Raw genomic sequence first — 24,942 nt, forward strand, 5'->3', positions numbered from 1 at the left:
ACGTATTAATGCTACTGCAGAGATCACATGTTTTTGTCTACAGCGCAACAACACAGGCGTTGGCTGTTGTCACCACAACATCTCTCGACATCTTCGCCTGTGTCTTCTACATGGCCCCACTTTTTCATGTGGAGATATTTGTACTCTTTTAGTATTTTTCATTCATGCGTCTGTTAGGTGTTAGAAATGTCATCAACCCCCTCACTCTCTCAAGGTGAATCCTGCGGGGAGGATCTCCTGCTGTGTTCGTTTCCTCCAAAGTTTCAGTGGACTTTATACTAGGAGAAACTGCAGAGGATCTCTGGAGTTCAGTGCATGTTTGAAAGCAGCTAAACACACTGCTGCCATGTCACATTGTTGTGGCTTTATCCAAAGTTTGTTACATACAAGGATAAATATTTCATCTCACCTTGTGTGACAACCTCCAAGCAATAATGCAAAAATTGTTAACTTGCTGCTTTAAACAGAGTAATTTGCCCTAAACCCTTAAAAGGTGTTGTGTGAACTGAAAGTAGAGCTGAAAAGATCAGCAACAACAGTTTAGTCTTTTTAAGACAATCTTCAAACAAAAATTAGACAAATATTTTCAGGTTCCAGCTGCTCAAATGCAAGAAATTGCTATTTTTGTCTGATAAATGACTTTGGAATGTTGCTTGGGGGAAAAACGATTAGAGGATGTCTCCTTAGGCAAATTTACACTATTCTCTATCACTATCGAGAAATTAAACTATGAATGTTCATGGATAAAGAAAACAATCATGACTTGCACTGAAAGCAGAAGGATTACTTAAATACGTCTATACTCTTCACTGCACACACAATCTAGAGTAATATGTCATGCTCACTTTATTTCATTATACTAGTATGATAATAATTTGCAAAATGATTGATATTCCCTAAACATGGATGTTTCTATGGAGTTGGCGACTGCATTGAGCCTTGCTTTGCTGCTGTTCAAATGCTAAACTACCTGATTTGTCGTTATAATTGAGGCAGCCACAATCTGGCCACATGAATTATGTAGACCTGTCATTGACTGTGAAATGTGCTGTTTTATCCACCAATTATTTCAGCATGGCTAAAAAATAGAAGACATGTTAGCATACTTAAAGGCCTCCCTATTAAAACCGATTATGTTTATACAGTAAAATCCAATGATCCACTGTGTCAAATGCTTGTTGCATGTCAAGTATTATCATTCTACAACACTGGCCACTGTCAACTTCCTTTTAGATGTGATTGGTTATATGGATCATGCAAATCTCAACTGAATAACACCAAGGCCCAGTCCCATTTCACCCCTTGGCCCTACCCCTTAGCCCTTCCCCTTCGTTTTGTGCGTTCACGTGTAGGAGTAGACTGTCCCAATACCTGTTGGGATGGAGGGGTAGGGCTAAGGCGTAGGGCTTTATAGCCCTCGAAACTGAGATTTTTCAAACCCTCACTTCAAACCTAGGGGTACCCAGAATGCACTTGAAATGCACTTGATTGAACCCGCGTATAGCAGCGATGTTACTGAACTTTACTTCTCCTCTTATTACAAAGCATCCTGGCAGGGTTGCATACAGACCACTGCTAGCAGCCTGTGTGCTTTTGATTCATACGTGAAATAATGCAGAGCAGCCAAGCTTTTCAATTTCAAATGTCATTGATTCACCTGCATGAGCATAGATGTTATTTGGATATTATAGGTTTGTCACTTTAGTAACTGCAAACAACAGCATTGGTTTATTTGAGATCTCAACAATGTTATTACAATGACATCCCCGGCAAAACTGTCTCGTCTGTTTACATCGACGACTACTGATGATGTAACGGCTTCTTGAAGGGCTGTCCCAATTTGTCGGGGAAGATATCAACCACTACCCCTTGTGACTCCGTTTCAAGGGTTAAGATAACCCTAAAAAACAAAGGGTAGGGGTAGGGCCAAGGGGTGAAATGGGATTTGGCCCAAGTCTGAAGCTTGAATGAAAATCATGTTAGGAATTAAAATGGTTACAGGGAAGAGTGGGTCGTGGGTCGCCTACTGGTTCGATCACTCCTTCAGTCAAACAATACATTTCCCCTGATGGTTGTACCGACATTGTATCGTAGAAAAAGTATGTATGAATGTGTGTGTCAATAAGATTGGAAAAGCGCTATATAAATACACTCAATGTATTTCAGGCCTATTTAGTTTTATAATGTTTAAGCAGCGATCACCTCTGCAGCATCTCTTAGCATCCAAGCATCTGAACTTTTTCTGTTTGTCCTGCAGTCAAACTTATTGGCCTCATCTAACATTCTTTGCACTTTGTTTCTAAGGGTTTTGTATTTATTATGTAAAATGAGCACATTGTTTCCTTCTTTCTCTTTATTTATTTTTTCCATCATTTCTTTCATCACCTACGATTGAGTCCTCTGTTTAATCCTCGCCTATTTTAACTGAACTCGAATCTAAAACCTGATATCACAGCTCTTCTTAATATCAGGCTAATCATGTTCTTGTGCGTTTCAATTTCACACCTTATAAGAGTTCTGCTTTTAATGGATTTGCGACAGTTAACTTGGTTCCTTCTGACTTGAAACATACAACATGTGACCACAGATTTTGCATTTATCTGATACAAAAGATCCACAGCAGTTGGACTGTGCACACTGATTCTAGTAGGTTCATTTATCAATTGTGGAGGACCAAATATCTTAAAGAACAGTTTATTGTCACGTGGACAATTTTCACTTAAAAAAATATTGATTAGTAGCCATCTTGGAGGATAACAAATTACTTCAGTTCTAAAAAATCATGACAACAGACACATATTTCCCAGGGACTCAATTCAGTTTTTTCTGTTCAGGGCAATCAGGTATATAGCACTGATAAGTATTGGTTTACTTTTAAGAAGAAAAATATAATTTACTTCTTCAAGGTCATTAGTTAATTAAAATCTTTTTGTTTAAGTCAATATTCACATAATGATTTCAAGCTCAGTTAAAAGCATTGGAAGTATTCTCAGCCTACTGCATCTACCCAGGGCTTTTAAAATAAAAAGGTAGAGATTTGTTTAGATTTTATTTGATTGATACACTGTCCAGTGTCAGTGAAATATTCTGCCACAACAGGAATGCCACACTCACAGTGATGTCGGCTACGTCCACACTAATACAACTTATTTTTAAAACTAAAACACCATCCAGACAAGTTTTAGCTCTGCATCAGAAATAATCTATGTCCATACTAACACACCTGAAAGCGTATGTCACATGACCATTCACGTACACTGCTAATGCTCGTGCCAACAGGAAGCAGATTTTCAACTCTGCATTGGTTGCATGCACAGCAATAGTGAATAGTAAAAGCAGGGGTTTCTTTTCTTTTATTAACAATAAGGTAGACCTGTTACTGACAAATAGCTTCAACAACTCTTATTATCTATGTTGCTTTCACTGCTGGAAGGGGATATCGTCATCGTTCCTCAAGAGATACAATTATCGATGTGCCAAATATCAACATTTAATTATAGTTGGACTTTGGCCGGTTCATGGCTATTTTACATTAGAATGACAGCACATGCCGACATTGACAGTGGTTTAAAGAGGTTTAAAGAGGCACTGAGGTAAGACTTTTTTGTATTGTTTCATCTCAGTTTGTGTCAAACTGACACCAAAGTGCAGTTAATAAATACACAACTCCTGCACATTACCTCTTCAGAGGCATTTTGTATTCTTCAGTAAGACAGATCGAATCATGTATCGTTATGTTATGTCTCGCAATACATCAATTATAGCAGAATGCAATTGTGATATTATAGTTATAGTGGGCCATGTATCACGTATTGTATAGTATCGTGAGATACCCAGGGATTCCCAGCCCTAGTCTACATAATCATATATAGACGTCTCTGTTTCTGCCTGTCCACACTAAAACACAACCCTTGGGTTTTCAAACTAAACCAAATGTCTCAGTTTTGGGGGCTGGAAAACTCAGTAGTATTCCTTATTATTCCTGACACTGCATTGCTCCCCCACTAGCTAGATTTTTTGTTAGAACTGTGTGAAAACAATGTAATATATATATAATATATAGTTATTAGGCCACTGTACTGTACTGATTTACTGCCCCACAACAAGAGGCACATCTGCTACAGCTACAGCAGAGAGTATTGCACACAGGTTTTAGTACAGTCATTTATACTACCTCATACATGCAGTTTCCGTGAACTGAATCCAGTCTGCAGTAGTGTAGTGAGCATCATGTAGTAATGACATCATACTGTATCTTTCCTTTAATCATTCAGCGTGTACTATATAATGCATATCTGATGAAGCGAATACTTGATGATTATCATTTTACAGACGTATCAACCAAAGCCCAAGTGGCCACTGTGCACACACAGGAAACCAGGCTGCAGTAGTGATGTTTTTCTCCTCTTAACGTCTCTTTCCCTGAACACACAGATATAAAAATACATCCCATTCAGAGGGCTATGTTGCCTAGCAGCCAGTCAGTGGGTAGGATGGTGTGACAGCGCGTGAGATAGAAAATGTTGCAGCTCTGTCAAGAAGATAAAGGATGAACTAGTGGTAATTATGACAGATTCTGAATATTGTTCAGTGCAATAGCAATCCTAGAAAAAATCAGCCTCATCTCCCATCACTAATACATACTGATGTGCAATGTTGTCTCTGCAACAGACTGGATTGGAAAAATAGGCCAAGCTCAAACTAGCCTCAATCATGTGTTCTGCTTATAGTTAACACAGCTTAATTAAAAACAAAAAGCATGAAATCAGCAAAAACGATGTGCCAACAGGCTTTTCCGACACAGTCAGTCATCCATAATTCATTGTGCCACACTGTACAGCACTGCCTATAGCTTGGTGGGATGATAGATGCGGTTGATTTGGACCTGTAAAAGCATTGAGCAGAAGGCAAGAAAACGCTAACATTAAAATCACACATCATCATATTCAAAGGATATAATTGTGGATGATTTATGATAAATGAATCTGATTCTGTGTCATACATTTTAACTTCTTATCAGCTGACATAAAAATAAGAAACGGGGAGTGACTGTCACTATTCTCTTTATACTACACAAACAGCTAGTAAACAAATTCTATAACTGACAATATGGGCACTCTGTGAAAAAGGCAAACAGCCATTCTGTATATGACATCTCAATCAGTCTGATTTTCAAACACACCAGGATCTAGGAATGCTACATGTTTTTTGAAGGTGGGTGAAGCGGGGTTATTCAACAGTAAAAAAATAAATCCACAACAATTTTGAGAACCAATTCACTGATTCAGTAAAATCTCAAACAAAAATGCCTTTCTCTAGTACAAGCTTCTCAAGTGTGATAATTTGCAGTTTTTTCATACATGACAACTGAAGACATCAGAGCCAGTTTTCACAATTCTCTCAAATTCACATACAAAATGATAAATAAATTATGTGAGAAAATAATCACTGGATCAATGGACAGGAAACATAATTGTTAGCTGCCGCCCTTTACAGGATAACCACCCATTCAAAGAATGTCTCCTCAGTGTTACGATGTTATGTTCGCAACTGTCAGTTAAATATCTGATGTGATAGATAAGGTAGGAAAGGTTATCTCAAACAGTTGGTGGTTTTGGTCTGTTCTGTGAGTGGGCAACAGTAGAGAACAACTTCACCGCCACAGCTACATCTAATAGCACTACCACACATGAAGCATACTTTACAGGTTGCTGCTATCCACCTACTCTGACCTCATCATGTAACAAAATAGATGGAAAGCAAAATAACAGGACTGATATGGTCCAGAGGATTCTGTGGGGACTGTGGTTATCAGGTAAGTTTTAATAGCAAACCATCATCATCATCAGCAGCATTACATATATGTGCATGTTTATGGCTGCTGTTGTATTTACAATGTAAACAAAGGAGGCAGGGATAGCAACTCTCCACTGTCCAATACCATAAGCCGTTTTCAGACATGAGCCGTGGGTAAAATCCTGAGAATTGGCTACGCAGTTTGCTATTCACAGATGCACAACGCAGCAGGAGGTTCTTTCCATGGACGCATTCACAAAAGCATCAAATCTTCCGCATTATTTCCGCCAACATACAGAGACAAACAACCTTTTAACTAACATTCAAAGCCTATGGTCAAATTACAGTCTCCAATCAACCTAACCCTAATTTGCATGTTTTTGGACTGTGGGAGGAGGCAGGAGTATCTGGAGAATACCGGGGAGAACATGTAAACTCCACACAAAAAGACCCGGCTCCATCAAAGGGAAGTCAATAAAAATCCCCCTCAGCCCCCCATTTTACTCTTGTTTTCTATTAGCTTGAAGGCCACTATAATTCTGTAGTCCCAGTAAGTCCATTTCAGCCTGTATGATGTCATCTGGATGAAGAAAACAGCTCTGGAGGCGCTTTATCAAGTCTTGAGCTTGGAGATCAATTTACAATAAAAAAAACCTGTATGAGAAACAATTGTGTGGATTTTGAAAGGCCTCATTAACTAACCTCCTCTTATGTTTTTTCTTTACTTTGTTTCTTGACAAAGTTCTTTAAAAAAAACTCTTAAACTGCAGAATTGTTCACACTTGTGTTCTTATGCTGAATTTTCTTTGTGAATTGTAAGCACATGTCACTTATTTCTAATAAGCATAGGTCAACGCCACGCCAATGCCAATAAAACAGCATGGAACTTCAGGGCTATCTGCACACACACAAATCACAGGAACTGAAAAGAAAATTTAAGAAGTCAAGAATGCCGGAACAAAAATCATAAGATAGTGGCGTACCAGACTCAAATCACAAAACAACTGTTGTATTTTGTAGTGTCAGCATTGGAAGTAAACTAGAAATACTGCACTGTGGTTAAAGTGTACAGTGCACCAACCAGTGCAGTTTCCGTCTACAACTTTTTTTTTCTTTTTCTGATTCATATGAGATCCCTGTGCCCCTAACCTTGGTGACGACTGATCATATGCTGAAGAAATTCTTTCAAGTCGGTCTTGAGATATTACATTCAAGATGCCAACAACATGTTTTGTGAGGTCACTGTGACCTTGATCTTTGACCGCCAAAATCGAATCAGTTAATGCGTGAGACCTCCGGGCACCAAAATCGTATCAGTTTATCTTTGAGTCCAAGTGATTGTTTGTACCAAATTTAAAGACATTCCCTCCAGATGTTCAAGAAAAACATAAACATAATGTACTTTGTGAGGCCCTGTGACCTTGACCTTTGACCACCAATATAATCAGTTCTATCTTGAGTCCAAGTGAATGTTTGTGAGAAATTAGAAGAAATTCCCTCAAGGCATTATTTCACGACTATGAGACAGACAGATGGACGGACAAAAAACATGATGCCACCGGCCACTGGCTGTCGACAGCATGGAGCCATAAAAATGGCAACAGAACTAAAAAAGTCACAGCTCAAATGCAAAAGTGACAACGCAACCGCCAAAACCACAACACAACTACAAAAGCCACACAACAGAAACACAATCACAACAGAAGTGAGAGACAATGGATGTTGACAATGAAACAAGCAGAGGTGGTTTCTGTGCTCAAGTGAGCCGTTGATTATGAGCAAGCCAGTCCCTGCTTAAACTGTGATGCTCGTCTATTTGAGGTGTTAAGGTACAGGTGCTTGAAGCAGCTAAAGGAAGAACACAAATGCCACATCATCATTTTTGGGGGCTGTGACTTTTGTGGTTGTATTGTGGCTTTTGCATACGTGGCTTTTGCAATGATGCAATTGTGTGAGATGTCTTTGCTGCAAAAACCCCATAGACACACACACACACACACACACACACACCTCTGAGTAGATTAGTTTATATGTCATTAATCAAGGCTGATTGGTTTATAAATTAAGTATGCATGATAAAGTCATTCAAATGTCTCTGTTGGTAATAACAAGACTCTGCTAACCTGCTTCAGCTCCAAATTCCACACCTGGTGATGCAAGCAGAAGCTGGGCTACAGCAAGCAAGACTCAGTACAGACCCAAACGTTTTGATCATTCATACTATCATTTAAAATCTGAAACCATGAATACGAAGTGAGTCTCCAGGAATACATTTTCTTGGAGTTTCTCAGTCCATGGTTGTCCCCATCCTCAGGTGAGGGATTCTGGGTGCTGAGCGTGGCTGTTGCTACTTTCAGTATAACAGAGTACATACAGGTCTTTTTGTGCTCTGTTAACTACATAAAGATTAGATCAACACTTATACACAAAACATATTTTATTGATACAGGTCTGTCAGTGAGTATGCACTATGCATTAAAGTAATTGTGGTGGCTGCGGCTCAGCAGGTAGGCTGGGTTGTCCTCTAATAGTAAGGTAGGTGGTTTGATTCCTTGCTCCTCTAATCCACACGTCGAAGTTTACTTAGACAAGATAATAAGCCCGCAAATGCCATCAGTAAGTAGATATAGATGGACAACATGACGGCCCTCTAAGTGTGAAGCCAAAGCGTCTCAATCGCCCCTGGTGGCTGGCAGCAGTATAGTTCATGAACCCCATTTCCTCCATGTTAGTGGATGGAGCATGGACCAAACTTAAAAAATCAAGTGCACATCAAATAAAGTGCTCATTTTCCACAAAGTTTGGTTAAAACCTCTTAATTGCTGCTATAACAACATGGTCAAACATAGCAAGTGACAGCTGAGACTGGCGCGTGATTGGTCAATCGCAGACTCTGACTCGAAATGAAGTGATCAGCGCAGGATGGCAGTGTTCACATCCAGGATATTTTGGCTTCATTTCTGGATCGTGGGAGGAAGTTGAAAGGGCGTCCATCTTTATTTACAGTCTATGATGAACACTAGGTATAGAAAGCGCTGTGTGAGAGAGTAAATGTGAAAACTGGGGTTGGGTAGCGAAATCTGGTGCCAATCAGGTACCGTTTTTTACACCGCCAGAACCTACTGGACTGAATCATGCCTGAGCTATACACTGAAATAGTTACCCTGCTTGCTGGTAACATAAACATCATCTGCTCAGTTAACATTACATTTAACTCTGGTGGCAACACACTCTCTAAATGGCTGTGGCAGCACGAAACATTAGCCTACAATTAGTTCCAGCATGATTTAACACAACAACGACAAGAAAACGGTCAAAAAAGTGGCTCTATTTTTCCGACACTGGATCATGCAGCAAATAGCTTATTTATAATTGTATATTAATGTGAAGTATACTTCAAATTGTTACTATGTAATATTTCAACTTCCAGTTTGCCTGAGCAATAAAAAAGCTGTTCTTATCATCGAGCATAGTTTTGTGCTTTTTATTAAGAAAAAAGTGTTGGTTCTTTGCACCATTTAGGCACCAGTGCTATTTTAAAAGTATTGATTTAGCACTGGTAACTGAAAAAATCCACACGATACCCAAAAGTTATTTATATGTGAGTGTTATATATGTTATATATATGTTATATATGAGTGGTCATCCAGGATTAGGAAAAGCATTATACAAACGCAGTACATTTAACAGAGAGTATGCTGTCAAGGTATTTATATTGTAATATGATATCATCACAGAAGTAAAATTTTAGGTTATGTCCAAACTACTAGACCAACTACAATTATTATCATAAGGAATGAAAATCATTTAAAATGTAGTGAGTATATATTCTCAGGCCTACAGAAAGGCTGTTCCACAGTCTGGGGGCAGATGAACTAAATACAGCATCACTACAAGCTTTAGACCTGGAGCGAGGAACAATTACTGTGAGAGAACCAATGGAACATAGTGATCTGCCCGAGACAGACTCAACTGTGGCCATTCTTCCTGTGATGATTAAATGGATGTTGTACCTGTGGTGTGTTAGTGAAAATGAGCCCTGTCCTATTCAAGCAGCTGTTGTCTATAGACACTGTCAGTCTTTTCCTGTCAAGGTTTTCTCTGTGATGATGAATATATGAAGCCAATTGATGTCACATTGTTGGTCAAGCTGTATATATCTTTTTGGCCCACCAAACAAAATTGCCCTATGCATATGGAATCATAATTTTCAACGGGGACTGCAGTGTCACTGACTGCAAAAACCAGAGTAAACAAGATGAGGAGAATACAGATTCTCAGTGTGACTGCTGGGAAGCTGCGTCGGCTTCAGGATTTCAGTCTGTCTGGCCCATTTTTCCTCGGCCTCTCAGCAGCAGACAGTATCATTGTTTTGTTCAAGTGTCCACAACGATAACTTATTGTGTGCTTGCCTCATTATCTTAACCTGATATGTGGTGCCCTGTGTGTGGCTGCTCGGATCCATGGACTGCAAGCCGCAGACAGTCCACAACTAGATGCTGGTGAGAGAGAGCGGCCCAAATGACTGACCAACATCTGTCAGCAACACCCACCCCTCTGTGCTGTCCTCACTGGCAAATCAGACACACCAACAGCAAGACAGGACAACAGAGCATTGTCACGAAGGCTCTGAGGCCATGTTACACTGTTAGTCAGTCAGTGGCTCAGCAGTCAGTCAGTCAGTCAGTGGCTCAGCAGTCAGTCAGTCAGTCAGTCAGGGCCTCAGCAGTCAGTCAGTGGCTCAGCAGTCAGTCAGTCAGTGGCTCGGCAGTCAGTCAGTCAGTGGCTAAGCAGTCAGTCAGTCGGTGGCTCAGCAGTCAGTCAGCCAGTGGCTCGGCAGTCAGTCAGTCAGTGGCTAAGCGGTCAGTCAGTCAGTGGCTAAGCAGTCAGTCAGTCAGTGGCTAAGCAGTCAGTCAGCCAGTGGCTCAGCATTCAGTCAGCCAGACTAGCCTAATCAAACAGCAGCCTGCCAGTCTGCTCCATATACCACCATTGCATGATAATGTAGTACATGTTTTTAATATAGATAGATAGATAGATAGATAGATAGATAGATAGATAGATAGATAGATATTCACCTCTACAAAATAAAAGCACGGTAGCAGAGTAACGCTGTCCTTGGTTTCCTTCCCGCCTTTCAGCCGCTCCTTGGCACGAGACATCACGAGCGCCCGGTGGTCTCCCCCGTTGCCGGGAGACAGGGAGCTGTACCTGATTCCCGTCGTAATTTTGGCGGAATTCAGACCGAGTCCGGTTCCCTCCGAGTCTTCACCGGCGCAGCTCCATCATCTGAGCTGGGGGAGCTGCTGCTCGTTGGTGTGATTGGTCCGCTGTCGCCCCGAGTATATGCGGTTTTTGGGGGTTGTTTTTTGTGGCGGACTTAAAAACGGTGACAGACACAGGTTGTGTTGAAGGTGCTGTTCCAGTCCGCTGACATGACACTCACAGAATATTCCTCCTGAGGTGACACAGGGCGGACAGAGAGGAGGCGTTCCTCCGGTCAGCCCGGGATCCTCTCTCTACCTACCTCTACCTCTCTCTATCCTCTCTCTCTGTTTCTCTCTCTGTCTCTCTCTCTCTCTCTCTCTCTCTCTCTCTCTCTCTCTCTCTCTCTCTCTCTCTCTCTCTGTTTCTCTCTCTCTTTCCCTTTCTATGTATCTATCTCTTCCTCTCTCTCTCTCTCTCTCTCTCTCTCTCTCTCTCTCTCTCTCTCTCTCTCTCTCTCTCCTGTCTCTCTGTTTCTCTCTCTCTCCTGTCTCTCTGTTTCTCTCTCTCTCTCTCTCTCTCTCTCTCTCTCTCTCTCTCTCTCTCTCTCTCTCTCTCTCTCTCTGCTGCAGCAGCAGGTGTCACACAGCCCAAACACACACACGTTTCCTGTCACGACTTTCAAAATAAACCCATTTAACTATTTCTCATCACCATAGTTTCCGATCCATCCCTTAATTCCACTCGGATTTAAACCCCTACGTGCAGACATTGGTCATTGTATCGCCATCATCTCCGGAGGTGTCTCGCTGTTAATTTAATGGTAGCTGCACACTGCAGAAACAAATGATAACATCCGGTCTTTCAGGCTAATTTCCGCTGACTTGATGTAACTCAGCAGCTATAGACAGTGGAGGAGACATATTAAGAAGAGATAAACTCACAGAGGTCTCACTCTGCATCTATTTAACCGTCCAAATATACTGAGACTTGTAGCCTACATTTATTTTTTAGACCCATTTCTCGCTGGAAGAAATTCAATTCTTTGGAGGACCACAAACCAAATCCCTTTCACCTCCATTTTCTTGCGCTGACAAGATGTGGTAGTTTGTTCTATCTGTAGCTGCGTTACCTCTAGGCTTGTGTGGAAACATATGCAATAAGCTACTGAATGCTATTAAGCAGCTGCCTCTAACCAGTGGTGGAGAAAGTACTCAAACATTTTACTTGAGTAAAAGTAGACAAAAATGTAATCAGGTAAAAGCACTACAAGTCCGAAAAGTATAAATATTTGCCAAGTCTATTTTGCTTAACACAGAATTGGTGAAGTAAAAGGGAAACGTACCTGAAAATCAATTTACCAAAGTACACATACATGAAAAAATAATTGAAGTAAGTAAATGTGACTAAATATACTCTTTTACATCCCACTGCTGCCTCTAACGCTGAACTGATTGGGTGCTCGGGGCACTCCTGAAGACCTTTTATGACTCTGTGGTGGAGTAGTTTGCTGGGGCAGCAGCATTTCAACTGCTGACAGGAAGAGAGTGGATAGACTCATTAGCAGGGCCAGCTCAGTGGGATACACCTTCACAGCACTGGGCAGCTCCTTCAGCCACAGACTGATTCACCCAAGGTGTCTGAAGGAGAGGTATCGCAGGTCGCTCCTTTCTGCAGCAGTAAGACTGTACTTTCACTTTTTGACTGTGCACTATCATTTCTGCCTGTGAAATTCAGTGGCTAATGAGCAATCCATTTCACTCTACATATTTTCACACTGCACATATTCTGTTTGCACTGTATATATTAGATTGTCTTATATCTCCTTACATTATAAGTATAGCATTCTACTTATTATTACTTTACCAATGTTTATTCCTGAATGCCATCTTCCTGCTGTAACATTGCAAATGTACCCACTTTGGGACGAATAAATTATTATCTTGTCTTATCTTATCTAACTTGTGACCACATAAAAATGAAGTGATGAAAACCTCCTCTCAGGTTGAGATGTGTAAACTAGTGATGGGTTAAATCATCATTTTGCCAGTATTAAGAAATGTTCTTGTTCTAGTTTAGTGAGTGATTCATCACCTTAATATACAAGCTTTGTTCTGCAGAAAACCAAACCCAATGGATGGGGTGATGTCACAAGTGTGCTAAAAACCTATTTTCCTCACCAGTAGCGCGCATGTGTGTGTGACAATATATGGAACACATAGCCCTCAGGACATACACTGTTTGTGTCATGTCAGGGCCCCAGGCCACTGCCTGCAATATGCTCTCAGTGTTCAACTGCTTCCATACAAGCGATCACAGTTCCTGAAACCTTTAGTAGCACAATTACAAAGAAAATATAGCCTGTTATATTGGTATATATATACACCCTTATCTTGGTGATATCTTGGTTACCTTTACACTTGACATCTATTGCACTTCTGTCCGTCCTGGGAGAGGGATCCCTCACATGTGGCTCTCTCTGAGGTTTCTACGTTCTTTTTACCCTGTTAAAAGGTTTTTTGTTTTTGTTTTTCCTTACTCTTGTTGAGGGTTAAGGGCAGAGGATGTCACACCTTGTTAAAGCCCTATGAGACAAATTGTGATTTGTGAATATGGGCTATACAAATACAATTTGTTTGATTGATTGATTGATTATATATAAAAGTCCAGGTACTCAATAAAGCTTAATTTCCTGTGAGTGGTTTATTTTCCTTTATGCAACATCAGGACAGAGTCTCTCTTTTATTATTCTTGAAAACAAAAAATACAATAATCACGTTTTGCACAGCTTCAACCTGAGCGGCTCTAATCAGAAACTTCAATCCTTTACAATTTATTATTTGCTTTACATACAAATAATAATAATGATTAAATTCAAGGTTTGATCATATATCTATTTATCTATCTATTTATCTAACTAACCTTTTATATGTTCCATAAAAATAGACAAATATGCTGTATTTTATTTTGATGCTATCTTTGTGTTATAACATTTTTTTATGTTGTAAACAAGGTCAGTTGGTCAAAAACAGATGGAAATGACTAAATAATAGATGTAGGGTTTGTGTTGCGCATGAATGCTGCAGATCTTAACAATTCCAGTGTTCTGTGTAGTAAAACGTGTACTGTGTCTGTACTGTGGCATTCATTATAAATCACATCCAAATTTGAACACACGGCCAGTAATGATACCTCTTTATTACGTAAAAACACAAATTGCAGTGAACTCAAAGCTAAATAAATCTTCAGTTTATTTTGATTCAGTCACTGTCCTGCTACCACAAATATGCATTACTGCACCAAATTTGGATTAATCAGCTTCTGAAAATAGTCCCCAACACATGCTCAGTTTCCTCCTGTTTGAGTCTTGTGATAACTAAGTGACTGGCTGTTTTAGGAAATGACTGAGACTTACAGAAAACTACACATTTGTGAGCTGCTTTGAAAGATTTGCCTCGTCTGACGAACCACTGGGTTTGGGTTGAGAGCCACACAAGGGGTATATTCCAAAAGTACTGCTAAATGTGATTCTAATAAAAATCTTGTCCACATATCTTTTCCCCAACATTTAATTTGAAAAAAAAAGCAGGGACAGGCAGGTAAATAGATCTGCATACAATCTTTGCTTGGAATTTAAAAGTTAGTTTTTCTATCGTAGTGTAAAAACCACTGTTACTGGGACTGCTTGTAAACCCTCATTTCAACTGGCTCCAAACAAAGGAATATTCTATGTACCAGCTTTGTTAACAGTGCTGAGGGGTATGTTGTAATGCAGATATCTAGATTCATAATCTTCAAACTAGTTTTTACAATAACTACAAGATTGTAAGAAGAAAAACTCCTCCCAGTCTTTGATTTTCCTCTCAACACCTGACTCTTACTGTGTAATCTCGACACATTACTATCTTACATGCTGCCTGTTGTTGTGTTAGTGATTTAGGAAGCTTTCACTGTACCGCACACAGTATAGGTCTATACAACATGTAAATGGAGCAAGAAGAAGAGTGAGACTGACCTGTGGTCTGATCCTCATAATGTCTTCATGGTAAATATCCTGCTCTTCTACTGTGTCACTGTATTTCTGGTCGGCTTCGAATGTTTTCCTGCTCTGTTGTCACTTTTAGATTCTGGGCCAGCAAACCATGCCAGTCCAATAGGGGATAATGCTCCCTCTCTCGAACGTGCACACACACACACACACACACACACACACACACACACACACACACACACACACACACACACACACACACACACACACACACACACACACACACACACACTCTCTCTTGCTCTCGCTCTCTCTCTCTCTCTCTCTGAGTCACAAAGACTCCAAAGTGTAATAGCTGAACATCACACTGATGATGAAAGCTACTATCTCGCTGTAAGAACTACTTTGGTCTGTTAAACATTTTAGAAGTACGACGTTTTGGAAGTACATACGAGCTGAAGAGCAAGTGAAAAATAGACTTTTGGTTTAGTTTGACTTGGAGAGAAAATGCTGTAATAAAAAACAATGTTCAAATTGTTATGGAATTATTTAAAGGATTTGGAAGTGAATAGATTATTTGTAATAAGTGGCAATAAAATTGGATAATGTTTTTTTTACTGCAACCTCTTTGGATACATGTTTAAATATTTCATGGTGTACTTCTCGATTCAATTTGGAAAGACATTTCAAACGTATGGTCAAACGTTACACCTCAGCCCGTTCACTCCGCTCTGCCTCTGCCAATCGGCTTGTTGCTCCCTCACTGCGAGCTAAACACTCATCCAAATCACGACTGTTTGCTGTCCTGGCTCCTAAATGGTGGAACGAGCTCCCCATTGACATCAGGACAGCAGAAAGCTTACACATCTTCCGCCGCAGACTAAAAACACACCTCTTCCGACTATACCTTGAATACAATTTTAAAACTAACAATTTAGTAGCACTTAAATGGCACTTACTTATAACACTTTGTAGTTTTGCTTTTTTGAAGAAATTGTACTTTCTTGATTCTTGTTGTTCTGGGTTTGTACCCTCATGGTTGCTTTGGATAAAAGCGTCAGCTAAATGAAATGTAATGTAATGTAATAATTTCTACCTTTTATTTCATTTCAGATTTTGTAAGGACAGTTTTATTGCTCATTCACATTACTTAGTTTAGTAATTTAGTCATACAATAGTCACATTTTGTCTTCAGTTCCTCTCAGATTTAAGAAAGTAAGTAGGTGGTTGGTTTTAAAATCTGCTATATTTTGGAGTTATTGTGATTTTGTGTTTGTTTAATTATAAAGGATGCTAATTTAATTATAGAATTTAATTGAATGAAATTGGCAAAATTAACGAACAAATTTTGCTGGAAATTGAAGTAGATAAATATAAATATTAAACTATTGTTTAAAGTGACATTTATTTTCAAAAATAAGTTTTATACGAAAATCTGTCTCAAAAACATGTACACAATCAATGAGTAGGTGCAGTTACAGACAGAGCAAGAGAGACAGGAATGCAACATTTCTCAGTAAAATCTAAATATATGGATATAAGCATATAAAATGAACACAGGGGGCATTAACAGTTAAAATAGATGTTTACAAGCAAAAGGTAGTTGTCCAAAAGAATTTCAGCATTATATATTTGTAAAGGGAACTACAATGTCAGTCGAGCACATAGCTCCACCAAGGCCCCACGGTCCCCTGACATTCAGCCAAGATGAACCAAAGTGCACACGCCTATGTGATGTTTTATTTTTACCAGTAAATGTTGCACGGTTTTCTAAATAAATAATATTAGGAACAGTCTCAACTTCTCTCAGTATCGTCTCCTGTACAGCAGGTGGCAGTGTGAGCTACTCGCTCGGCCGCTACATGAGTCAAAGAAGAAGAGCCGACACTGTGGCTAGCACAGCTGGGTTAGCCAACATGGCTAAAGCACCAAAATAAAGAAGAGTTGAAATGTCCTGAGGCTGTGAACAACTTGCTGCTCCTCCAGCTCACCTACAACAGGCGGACAGTGGTGCTTGGAGCCACGTCACTGATAGTTATGGATAACACGTTCAGCCAGTGGAAGAAGCAGTGCCTGAACAAGATGGACCAGAGTAAGAAGGGCTCCGTGGACCAGGACATCGAACATGTCGTGTCTCTGCTCAACAGCCGAGAGGAGTTCTTCACCACCAGCTCCTGCTCCGGGAGAACCATCCTCATCGACGGGGTGAGAGACGCTTTGCTCCGGACTGGTCCTCTGTCAGCACACAGTCCCAACAGGCTGACAGCTGGACACCCCCCAGTGTCCCACAGCTGTTGACAGTCTCCTGTCTCTTCTCCTCCAGGCTCCAGAGAGCGGTGGTGTCCAGAAACAGAACTGTACCTGGTTGTTTGTCTCCCACCAGAAGTGCACATCTGAAGACCTGGTGAGATCTGATGAACCTCTGACAATCCACAGGAGGATCATTCAGACATATGGATGAACACTGTGTTTGTTCCTCAGATGTCCGGCCTGGAAAAGTCCAGTGGAGATGCTGTGTTGAAGTTCGAGCCCTTCGTTCTCCACGTCCAGTGCAGGAGGTTGGAAGATGCACAGCTTATGGTGTGTGTGTGTGTGTGTGTGTGTGTGTGTGTGTGTGTGTGTGTGTGTGTGTGTGTGTGTGTGTGTGTGTGTGTGTGTGTGTGTGTGTGTGTGTGTGTGTGTGTTTAATAATATATAGTTTACCTTAATGCACTCTGTGAACAGAGACAAAGTCCATACACAGTTCTAAAGTGTCTGATAAGTCTGTTTGCTCTTTGACTCAATGATAAATATGGGCTTTACAAGTACAATTTGATTGAGTGAGATCTAGGTTTTTATTTTAAAAAAATTGCAAGATGAGGTGTTTTTTCATATTTTTGTAAATTTCTCAAGTAAATAATAATAATAATAATAATAATAATACTTAAATCGTGCTGAGATCTTTATGAAAAACATCACTTTATCATCATTATCTGAATAAGTTATTATTCTTGTCTATGCTAGAATCAGTGCTAAGACATACAGATTAATTATACATTACTTTTTTCTTTGCTCTTACACACATCCAAAATATTCTATTAAATAGTCTATTAAGCACACAATTAATTTGTTTCAAAACTAAATTCTGTATAAAAACAATATTGTTTTAGAACCAATAGGACAAGGGATCTTCAAAAACCATTTGTCACTTTTGACTAAAACTGACTGTCACAAACACTACAAAGACATGGAGTTAGAGGGGTATCACTTCCTTGCTTTAGTACTTTATTGAATATTGATCACTTTGTCAAATTCAATCATTTGGAGTCACAAATATTGAAGAAAACTTGCAGGGTTTCCCAGGGCTTGGTGTTGGGCTCATTGTTGTCCATAAATAATAAATGTGAAATGTCCCAAAATATTAAAGAATTATATTATTTACCAATGATAGAAGTGTATTTTGTAGTGGTATTATAAACAACGTTTGGATACAAAGTGAAAATATTAGGAAATTCCGTAGAGATGTTTTGATTCTGATAAAACAAAAGTAATAATCTTCAGTAGTATAGTAGTAGAATATACATAAAAGACAATCTCAAAATTGATGTTTAAATAGATGATGTCATAACTTTGATTAAAAAAAGACATATGAAGACAGATAAATTGACCACGTGGTCATTAAGTTGTTTTTTTTCTACCTCCAGCACTCTGTGGCCGTCAACTCAGGCTTCAGGAACTCTGGTCTCACTGTCGGCAAGACAGGAAAGATAATCACGGTATGTGTAGAGACATTAGGGACAAAATCAGAATCCTTTAAATAGTAATTTTGAATCAAATTGATCAACATCCTGTCGCTGTATTTTGTCCCTCTAGGCGGTCCGTAGCACCCATGGCCTGGAGGTACCTCTGAGCCATGAAGGAAAACTCTTGGTTGGACACGAGTACGTGAATTTCCTTACTCAGACAGCCAATCAGAAGATGGAGGAGAACCTTAGACGGATCCACAGGTCAGTCTGCTTATTGGCTGTTAAACCATAGCTGTTAGCTGCTACACACAAAAAGTTCCTGTTGATTGTGTCCATCAGAATTCATCTCAAACCTCTGAATGTGAACTTAGCCGCAAGGAGCTGTGATTTTTGTGTTTCTTGTTTCGTCGTGTCCAGGTTCTACCAGAACCTTCAGGCAGCTCTGATTACAGAGAAACTGCAGAAACTACAACTCCCAGATCCTTCAGACTCACAGGAACCACAACACCCCCCTGACAGATTGGAGACAGAAAAAGAGGAGAAGGACAAAACAAGTGTGTATACACGGAGGCGTAAGAGAGAACATCAGACTGACTGTTGCCATGGTGACGGATCCAGTAGTGTGGAAGAGCTAGATGTCTGTCTGGATCTATTAACATGAAGTGGTGGCTCTGCACACATGCCAACTTGCTTAGTGTGTCATCGTCTGGTTAATGGTGTTTTTGTGAAGGCCTTACTGCTGATTTAGCCATGGCAACAGCAGATTTTAATCGTTTTAAATGTGTCTGCTCACTGGAATAATAACGCCTTCATTTCTTCACCAGCACGATATTGGCTAAGCTGCTACAATAAGGGGACAAATAATAAATATTTTTATACTTCACTTTGCTTTGATTGTTGTCATTTATAAAATAATCCTTATCCTGCATTTGAATCATTATACATCTAGGTGCAAGATCTAATGAACTATAGCTGCAATAGGGTTGTGTCAGAGCTTCTGTGGCTAAAAGTAAAGGATAAAACCGTACTAGTGTGCAGATAAAACAGGTGTTTTATGTTTGTTCACACTGCAAAGAAACGTCATGCTCCATACACACACACATACACACACACACACACACACACACACACACACACACACACACACACACACACACACACACACACACACACACACACACACACACACACACACACACACACACACACACACACACACACACGTTGTCTTGGGACTTACCCTAAACCATTACTACTTCCCTAACCATTGACACAAAAATCTGCTTTTCCCAATTGACCACTTTAAAGGCTGGATATTTGTCCCGAAACACACAGACACTTGTATAAACACCAGACTGTCACATCAGACACCCACGATAAACAGCACCCCCAGTACACAAATGTACAATCACATACTGTAGTTCTCTGGATGGCAGTACCTAAAGTGTGCTTTTGTTGTTATGTGATAACATCACCACTGGAGGGCAGCAGCACGTACAAGTTGCATGTAGGAAGGTGTTTGTGTATCTCATACAGTTACCTGATCACCACACAACTTGCTTTAGTATTCTCCCTCTGCTCGACTCGCTGCAGCACTTTGGTTGGTTTTGTATGAGATTGTGCTCAGTACATAAATAACTGGGACTAGGAATTCTGCCTTTTTTTATACTGTACTCGAACTACCCTGATTCAACCTCTAAAGTCAAGCCAGAAACACTTTGCGTTTGTGTCCAGTAGATTGTGAGTGGCTCTTCAGAGTTTGTCCAGTGAGACAGAATGAATCCGCTGGTTCTCTGCAGTCGGATGATTCAGGATATTCACAGGAGTGGAAGGACTAGGTTTCCCTCTCACAGCCAGAAAAAGGCAAAGAAGAATGACCCTTTCCCTCTCAGGGGTAATCGCCATCATCATCGTCAGTATAGTCATCATCATCTGTGGTTTAATTTTTCCGCTGAAGTATTCTACAAGACCTGTACAACTGGATTATACTTCTTAGTGGTTATAATACTGGATTATTAAACATCATTGTGGGTGTCATTAACCCACACTTAGTAAGACTGGATTATTTGCCATGGTTACACAAACAAGAACTGGGCTGAATTGGATTTTAAACGAACAACTGTGATTTTGAAGTTGAATGTCAGACTCTTCATCACCAAAGAATCACGACTGGATTCCTCATCACCGTGGTAACTATTTACTGGACGTTCTACGGCTGACTCCACCATGCTGTACTTCCAGGTGGTGATTTTGGTGGCGACAGTGATGCTGGTTTACTACTGTGAGTTCACTGACACTTTCAGTCCAGCACAGCAGGGCTTCCTCTGCAGAGACCCGGCTTTAACCAAACCAGATCCTGGACCTGAACAGCTCAGCCTCATCCAGCCTGTAATACTGTACTCTGTGGTGGGTGGGCTGCCTGTTGTACTGGTAAGTCTACGATTTCAACTCGAGTAACACAAGTCATAGGTTAAATATAGTATACTTTATATTCAAATACACAGTGTGAGCTAATCTTTATTTTACAATAGCAATGTCACCACTCAGATCTGTGAAATAAGGTAAATGCACTTCATAATAATGTGCTTTGCAATTAGCAGCAAAAGAAAATACTGAGATGAAAATTTATTTTTTACATTTTTACCAATAGACGAAGCGACAATGACACTGACAGAGATATTGCACTGACTCAGCATTTCCATGTACAAATGAAACATCATGAGATAAGACAATATATGACAAAACAAGAAAAGATAGGATCAGACAAGATTATATACTATTCGATATGGTATGATATGATACAATAAGAAAAGATAGCGTTACAGTCAGGATAAAGTAGAAAGGAAAACACATGAAAGTATTAAATAGACAATAAAATTGAGAATACAAAATTTTAATGAATATAAAACTGAGATTATGTAGATAATATACACTTTTCACTTCAGATGGAAATATCGTTTGTAGTGAAATGTACTTGACTAAAGAGCAGTGGCACAGAATGATTGGATGAGGATGCATACTGTATTTGTGTATTATGTGTAAATAGATATTGAAATAAACTTAGTAATGTCCCTGCTTATTTTCTGCTTATTACTTCTAATGCAACTTCTTTTTTTCATGATGTGCTGCAGATCTCAGGTGTAGAGCTGATTATCTTCCTCCTTCACCACAACTCAAACAACCTTTACGACCAAGACAAGGTCGTTGTCATGGGTGACTGTTGCTATGTGAACCCAATGGTGCGCAGGACCGTCCGTTTCCTTGGTAAATTAAAATATATAAATAAACTTGTACTTCAATCTTAATGAGGACACTCATAGGCATAACACATTCCTATAGCCACTAACCCTAACCTTAACCATCCAAACTAAATGGCTAACCCTAACCCTAATCTAAACCTAACTCTAACCCTAAAACCAAGTCTTAACCCTCAAACAGCCTGTGTCCTCACTTTCCAAAAATGTCCTCACTCTGTAGAGTCTAAGCCTAAAATGGTCCTCACAAAGGTATAAGTGCAGGAGCACACACACACACACATGGTTTCTGTGTGTGTATTTCTCTATATTTCATCTAATCTATGTTTTTTCTGCAGGTGTGTATTTCTTCGGTCTGTTCACCACAGACATCTTTGTCAACGCAGGTCAGCTGGTCACAGGAAGTCTGGCTCCTTATTTCCTGTCTGTTTGCCAGCCCAATTACACTGCCCTCAGCTGCCAGGATACGGCGCACTTTGTCAGCCAATCAGACGCCTGTACTGGTGACCCTAATGACATTATGAGAGCCAGGAAGACGTTTCCCTCCAAAGAGGCTGCACTAAGTCTGTACACAGCTGTTTATCTGGCAGTGAGTAGCTCACAGAAGTTTATCTTCACCACTGCTAAACACAGCAGAAGCCTCACCTTACTATATAACCCAGATCTTTAACAGTGTCACTGAAATACTGTAGAATAACCTTTGTTTGCAGATGTACGTCATGTCCTGCATTGGTACCAGCGGAGGTCGACTGACCGGCCCCCTCCTCAGTCTCTCATTGGTCAGTCTGGCTGTGCTGACGGGCACCAATAGAGTGGCCGAGTACCGGAACCACTGGAGTGACATCATAGCGGGACAGGTCATCGGGGGAGCTATTGCTGTCTTTCTTGTCAGTTGTGATTCTTCTCAGTTTGTCCTACTCATGTGTTTTCTCATTCATGCTCATTTGTTGGCTGGTTACCTTAGTATTATACAGTGCATCAGGAAATATCATTATAGGGAGATGATGATCATGGTGATTATGTTTAGGATGAGCTCATCATTCTGCACACGCAGGCCTTCACATCACATGTATGTACTTTATTTATCTAGTTTCTCCCAAAATTACCAGGTGACACACAGGGTTGGGCCTTTACATGTAATCAACTACAAGCCAACTCCTATACACAGGGTGCACAGTATTAAGAGTTATTAATAATTTAGAAAACATTGATCTTGATATATTCAAAGGTTCATGGAATGATTCTTTTTCTCTAAATGTGTCCATATAAATGTCAGTGTGTTAGTAATTTATTTAGGTTAACACTTTAAACAGTTCTTCACATCAAGGAAAGGGATAGTGAGAGTGTGATGGAGTCCAAATTAAAGCAAGAAAACACTATAAAGAATTGGAAATCAACAAATTGATGAATAAATTCAATAAATCATTTGAATAAATCTAAAGTAACCAATACCAAGTCTAATTTAGCATCAATTGCTATTTGCATTTGCCATTCAGAAAGTAAACATTCAGACATTTGTATTTGTGAGTAGTTTTTTGGAAACATCTAGAGAATATTAGACCTGTTTTTTCAGACAGTCTGACCACCACTCTGCAGCTTTACATCATTAAGGTTGGAGATGACCAGATATATGTTCTTTCCCTTTATAATGGACTAAATTGCTGCAGGACACATGCAGTCTGCGTGTTGTTGCTGCTTCAGTGAGTTTGAATTCGAGCTGGGTCACAGAGAATCAAAACAGAAACGCTGAAGGCCGTCTTCCCTCCTGACAAAGATACCCCAGAAATAAAAGTACTCCAATACACTTCATTGTGTGAAGTCGACTTGTTTGTTGTGTCATTCCTTGTCAATGACTGTCTAGATGAATTAACATATCAATCTTACTATGGTCAGTGTCTCTGACTCTCTCTCCCTCTCTCTGCAGGTGGTGTTTGTGGTACAGTATTTTAAGAAGAGACCTCTGATTCCTCACAGTCCTTCTGACGCTGGAACATCTAACACTGATGAGGCGTCACCTCAAACTGATCACACCATGGAAACCAGTGGCAAAGATAATGCTGCACAGGTACAGTGAGAGCATTACATTTTTTTTTTATATCTGCAAGATTTGGTTTTCATGTTCACATTGAACATGTGCATCATGAGAAAACTACTATTTTCGTATTTGCAGATTTTCTGATACATTTTCTGATACAGGTTAAAATGAGGTTACTATATACAATATAAAATGACAATTTCTAGAAATTGCACAAATAAATCAATTGCAACAAGATTCTGCAGCACTGTAAAATTTTTTTTAAAAGGCAACTTTAACATTTCAAGTTGAATGATGTCTTTCTTTCCTGTTAATCTAGAGCCCAGGATCGTGCACAGAAGTCACATGACTATGACTCCCACCCCACTACATGACTAAGATGAAATGGACAAAACCTATTGGACATCAAACTTGGACCTTTATAAAATCACGTTTTAGGGTTTATACTCTCTTTTGTTCAAAACATTGATAATCAAGTGAATTTATGACTATAATTACTGCAAACAAGCAGGTACTACATATGTCTGTCTGCTTTGTGGTGCATGTCAGACAGAGAGCGCTGTTAGCTCAGAGTGGATGAAAAAAATTTGCACAGGAGATTTGTAGCAAATGTGCAATTGCAGTAAAGTGGTATAATAAAATGTAAATGGTACTGAATTGAACAATACCACTGGGGTCAGATAAAAGCTCCTTCGACCAAATTTGTGAATGTCCTTATACCACTGTGTATGAGAGGTTGATGCTATACTGTAAATCATGTCTTTATGTCTAATATGACATCCAGTAAAACTGTGTATAATGAGTTCATATTTTACATCAACGAATATAGTAGTAATCTATAGGTTACATGAAAAACTGTGTGAAATAAAGTAAATACATTTGTGCGTGGTTAACGTCTCCAGGCAGCAGAGTATGAGTCAAAATATTAGTTGATAT

At 39.7% G+C, this 24,942-nt stretch overlaps 2 protein-coding genes across 5 annotated transcripts in view; one reads left to right on the forward strand and one right to left on the reverse strand.

The window, feature by feature from the left end:
* LOC117777758 (phospholipid phosphatase-related protein type 4-like) overlaps nt 1-11,377 on the reverse strand; it is a 78,150-nt gene extending 66,773 nt beyond the window's left edge. For both annotated transcript variants that reach the window (XM_034612688.1, XM_034612687.1), the window contains exon 1: nt 10,875-11,377. In XM_034612688.1, coding sequence (XP_034468579.1) covers nt 10,875-10,958 — 84 coding nt within the window. In that variant the 5' untranslated portion in view covers nt 10,959-11,377. The remainder of the gene's footprint in view (nt 1-10,874) is intronic.
* Nucleotides 11,378-16,861: 5,484 nt separating this feature from the next.
* tyw3 (tRNA-yW synthesizing protein 3 homolog (S. cerevisiae)) lies at nt 16,862-24,924 on the forward strand. Of its 3 annotated transcripts, none has more exons than XM_034612781.1 (10): nt 16,862-17,197; nt 17,316-17,396; nt 17,474-17,572; nt 18,676-18,747; nt 18,845-18,978; nt 19,135-19,271; nt 22,310-22,560; nt 22,682-22,858; nt 23,896-24,036; nt 24,326-24,924. In XM_034612781.1, the coding sequence occupies exons 1-10, from the start codon at nt 17,030-17,032 to the stop codon at nt 24,353-24,355; spliced, it is 1,290 nt and encodes a 429-aa protein (XP_034468672.1). In that variant the 5' UTR covers nt 16,862-17,029; the 3' UTR covers nt 24,356-24,924. The 3 variants fall into 3 exon arrangements, with proteins under 3 accessions (XP_034468672.1, XP_034468671.1, XP_034468673.1); XM_034612780.1 differs by having other exon boundaries at nt 16,876-17,197; nt 17,474-17,596; XM_034612782.1 differs by having other exon boundaries at nt 16,876-17,197; nt 17,474-17,596; nt 22,358-22,560.
* The last annotated feature ends 18 nt before the right edge of the window (nt 24,925-24,942 follow it).

The sequence above is a fragment of the Hippoglossus hippoglossus genome, chromosome 17, assembly GCF_009819705.1.
Source record: "Hippoglossus hippoglossus isolate fHipHip1 chromosome 17, fHipHip1.pri, whole genome shotgun sequence".
NCBI lineage: Eukaryota > Metazoa > Chordata > Actinopteri > Pleuronectiformes > Pleuronectidae > Hippoglossus > Hippoglossus hippoglossus.